At 55.1% G+C, this 4,049-nt stretch overlaps 1 protein-coding gene across 1 annotated transcript; it reads right to left on the reverse strand.

Annotated features, from left to right (window-relative positions):
* Positions 1-432: 432 nt before the first annotated feature.
* Positions 433-2,891, reverse strand: GPSM3 (G protein signaling modulator 3). Its single transcript, XM_045541769.1, has 4 exons — positions 2,171-2,891; positions 1,835-1,937; positions 1,415-1,614; positions 433-1,195 (listed from the first exon to the last, which is right to left on the reverse strand). Exons 1-4 carry the CDS (start codon positions 2,210-2,212, stop codon positions 1,058-1,060), a joined length of 483 nt encoding a protein of 160 aa, XP_045397725.1. The 5' UTR covers positions 2,213-2,891; the 3' UTR covers positions 433-1,057.
* Between the last annotated feature and the right edge of the window lie 1,158 nt (positions 2,892-4,049).

A 4,049-nucleotide genomic window follows, 5' to 3' on the forward strand; every position in this document is an offset into this window, starting at 1 on the left:
GAGAGGGAAGACGACGACGGGACAAGGGGAGGAGACTGGCCCATCGGGGAAAATATGGGAAGGCCCCGCTGGACTTCGGTGGCCCGGGAGAGGGGCGCGTTGAGGGCTAGGGGACCTGCCACCTGGCTTCTGAATTAGGGATCTAGGTGATGTGAACTCTGGCCGCTGGAATGCCTGGGTTCACAGACAGCTCAGTTCATATTTCTTGTTCTAATGACTCCCCTCCCTGTCCTACTTAATTAAAACCGGGAGAGAGGGGCCGGGGGAGATAATTAGGGAGGTCTCCAGCCGCCGCTTAATGAGCCAGTAATTAACTAGCCAGGGAGGGGAGCTGGCCTCTGGCCAGACTGGGGAGAGAGGTGGCCTCTGGCCTCACCTTCCTACCCTCTATGTCTGCCCCGCCCCCCCACCGCCCCAGACACCAGTCTTCAGTCCAGAGGGGAATTACATTTATTCGTACAACCAAAATATCAGACAGAGCAGCAGTGGGGAGGGAGGTGGGCAGGGCTAAAGGTCCATTCACAGCCTGTAGGCCCCTCAGTGTCGGGGCTGGGGGGTGCGGGTGGTGATGGTGGGAGGGAGAGAGGGAGAAGAGTCTTAGCCTGTCTTGGCGGTACAGCCCCCCCCTTTCTCCTTACTGGGAAGGAGGGTAGAGCTGTCTCTCAGGTGGTAACCTTGGGAGATTTGCCTTTTCTTGGGAGGTGGGGGCCTGAGCCCCCAGACCCTGCCTGGTAACTTGACTACTGGTGGTGTCCCCAGAGCTCAGGATAGGGACTCCCAGCTACTCCCTGAGATGGGTGCCAGGGATCCTCTTACTGCCTCAAGTGGCTGTGTATTAGGGGAGGGAGTTAAATGACCATCCTACCTTGCCTATTCCCAAGGTTTGAGGACTTTCACCCCCTCCAGTTCTCAGGGAAGGTGATGAGGGTGATGAATATTGAGATTTCTGCTGGAGTTTCCAGTCTCTGGTACCCTGCCAAGCAAGGGTTGAGGGCATACAATGGGCTGCCCACCTTTGAACCCCAGGAGTGAGGAGGGTTGCTTGGGGGCTCAAGTCTCAGCAGATGTGTGTGGGGGGCCGGGACCTTTGCTCCTCCATTCGACCCCCACCCTGAACTCTCAGCAGCAACTCCAGGAGCTCCTGCCCCCCTGGGGGGAGGGGAGGCTCTGACCGCTGGGCTTCCATCCGCTGGCACTGGAGGAGTGGAGGGAGAGGGAGAGCTTTGGTGAGGGTCTGGGAGGAGGCCCTTCAGAGGGGCCAGGGTTGGAATGGGGGACATACAGGAAACCTGTGATGGGGATGGGGTGACGGTGATGGGGCAGATGCCTAGGGAGAAAGAGGGGTAGGGCCCAAAAGAAAACAGAGACCAAGAGACCAGAAGGCCTGGGTAGTGCCTCATGGGGGGTGTCTCACCTGGTGACTGAGGATGGTGCTGTAGAGCTGTTCTTTGTCCTCAGAAGGCCGGGGCAGGGCAGGGGCTAGGCTTGGGGGGCTCTGTAGGGCATGGAAAGTGGCCCTCTGCTCCTCTAGGCGGCGGGACTGGGCCTCAGCCACCAGGTCCAGAAGGAGCTCAGTCTGCAGGGAGAGCAGGGAGGCCGAGCGGGGCCCCAGGGCTGGGGAGAGGAAGGGGAGAACTCAGAAAAGCTGGCAGACAGGAGCTGTAGGAGGTGGGGACAAGGTGAGGTGACTAGGGACAGAGCCAAGGGGGTACAATGGGGAGTCCCATGGGGAATCTGGAGGAGTTGGGGAGGGGTCCACAATGCAGTGGGCCTTGGTAATGGGGTCAGGATGTGGGCACCAGGGTCAGGGAGCTCCCTGGGTGGGTGGGGGTACCTGTGTGTCGGGTGCCTGGAGGAGGAGGGGATGGAGGAGCAGATCGCCAAGGCCGAGTGGTGGAGTTCGGAGGGGGCCAGCCTTGCTCATCCTGAGGGGAGCCCTGTTGCCAAAAGATGTCCATTCCAGTCAAGCGGTGGTGGTTGAAGGGGGCGGGGTGGACAGGGGGCTAGGCCAGCAGCCCATTTCCTTTCTCTGTGTCTCTGTTCCTGCCTCAGTGTGCCCAAGCCTCTGTAACTCCCTTGTGTCCACCTGTGTCACTAGGTCTCTGTCCCCAGGTCCTCTCACCTCCCTTCTCTCCCAGTGGCAGACTTCCCCACCCGGTGCCCAGCTCACCTGTTCACCATCCTCTTCTTCCTGGGGTCTCCCGGCCTCCATCCCCTGGAGGGGAGAAACTGATGGGGGAGGGGTGGCTGGGACTTGGGAGGAGGGCCAGAACAGGTTCCTGAGCAGAGTAGGGGCTGGAAGGGGTGGGGGTGAGCTGGGGGCTGGATGTCTGGGTACTGAGCAGGAAGCTGGGTTCCTGGTCAGCCCCCCCACGGGCCCCGCCCATCCCTGTCAACTTCCTCCATTCTCTTTTCCCACTCAAACAGCTCTTTTGAGCTTTCTTGCTCCCACAGAGGCTGGGAAAACTCCAACTGCAGGAGTGGAGAGGGCTCATGGTGGGAAGGACTCCTGGCCTTCGCATCTCCAGAGCACAGTAGCCCCTCAATCCTTGGCTCTGCTCCCTCCACCCCTGCCTCCCCTTAAGCTCTTTCTGTCAACACAGGAACTAGCTACACAGGAAGTGGTTTCACTCCTCGGAACCCCCCTCCCCCCAACCAGGTCCCTTCCCTTCCCAAGACCCTGATGTAGGATTTGGCCCTCCCCATCTTCCCTGAGACTTATTGGGACTGGGAGGGGCATGGTTCCAGTGGGAAGCACAGGACTCAGACCATTGGACGCTGGGCTGGCAAATGTATACGTATACTGTCAGCACTGGGTCCAACACATAGTAAGTATTCAATAAATATCTATGGAATAATTATCCCTGTCCTCTGGGTATTTACAGTCTATTCAGGGGACAAGATGTGCACCAAATATGAGAGAACGGACCAGGGTTCATTCTGTCAACTCACAAATTAGTGCAGATAAGGGGCAGGGGAAAACTTTACTTTGGTCATAAATGAGGGATATAGAAAGAGAAAGGGGAGCAGACCACCTTTCTGGCTTGGTCTTTGATCAATGTTAGTCGGGCTGTTGGCACCAAGTAGGGAGCAGGATGGACAGTAATTTGGGAACTCTCAATGACAACCTGCCATGTTAGGGGGTTTACAGCTGAGTGACTTGGAACATGAAATGTAATGGAGATCTGGTCCTGTCAATAAATGCTTTGCAGTCTTGGGCAAATAAAATCTGTGCCTCAGTTTCTGAAAGAGTAAAATAGGGTTTTTATAGCACCTATGTCATAGAGTTGATATGAGCATTAAATGTAATAAGGCACTTGCGCATAGTGAATGATCAGTAAATGATAGTGCTTGGCCAGGCGTGGTGCTTAAGCCTGTAATCCCAGCACTTTGGGAGGCAGGAGGATTGCTTGAGGCCCACAGTTCAAGAACAGCCTGGGCAACATAGTGAGACCCTGTCTCTACAAAAAATTAAAAAAATTTAGCCTGGTGTGATGGCATGCGACTGTAGTCCTAACTACTCAGGAGGCTGAGGCAGGATTGCTTAAAGCCCAGGAGTTTGAGGCTGCAGTGAGCTATGATTGTGCCACTGCACTCCAGACTGGGTGACGGAGTGAGGCTCTGTTTCAAGAAAAAAAGGTAGTATCTTTCAAAATGCCTCATGCCTCCATGTCTCAGGCCTAGCAACATTAAAGAGGTGCCACCATATTGCTGCAAGGTGGACAAAACTTCTTTAAGATGCTCTCTCCATCTACTTGACTTGAGGACTTAGGAATACCCTAAGTGGCCATAACTAAATGTCTTTGGATGAGGGACAAAGCGTATGCATGGCCTACTGTGTATATGGGTTCTCCCTGGGCTACCACAGACTCCTGCTTTCAGATAATACCCTAAATTGACACGGGACCCCCAAATGTATTTATTCTTACTCTTAAACTATACTTACAGGCTTCATGCCAAATGCTGTGCCTAGGGCACAAAGTTCTGACAACACTATGCAGTCATAGTGTTTTTTCCCCATTCCTCTCCCCAACCCTTCCAAAAAAAAG

Source organism: Lemur catta, chromosome 2 (genome assembly GCF_020740605.2).
Source record: "Lemur catta isolate mLemCat1 chromosome 2, mLemCat1.pri, whole genome shotgun sequence".
Lineage (NCBI taxonomy): Eukaryota > Metazoa > Chordata > Mammalia > Primates > Lemuridae > Lemur > Lemur catta.

Excerpts from the sequence above, each read along its gene's own strand:
- GPSM3 (XM_045541769.1), bottom strand. The coding sequence starts at position 2,212 with ATGGAGGCCGGGAGACCCCAGGAAGAAGAGGATGGTGAACAG. Across the intron at positions 1,938-2,170 it reads AAGAAGAGGATGGTGAACAG|GGCTCCCCTCAGGATGAGCA; the intron begins GTGAGCTGGGCA and ends TTTTGGCAACAG. Across the intron at positions 1,615-1,834 it reads TCCAGGCACCCGACACACAG|CCCTGGGGCCCCGCTCGGCC; the intron begins GTACCCCCACCC and ends TCCTCTCCCCAG.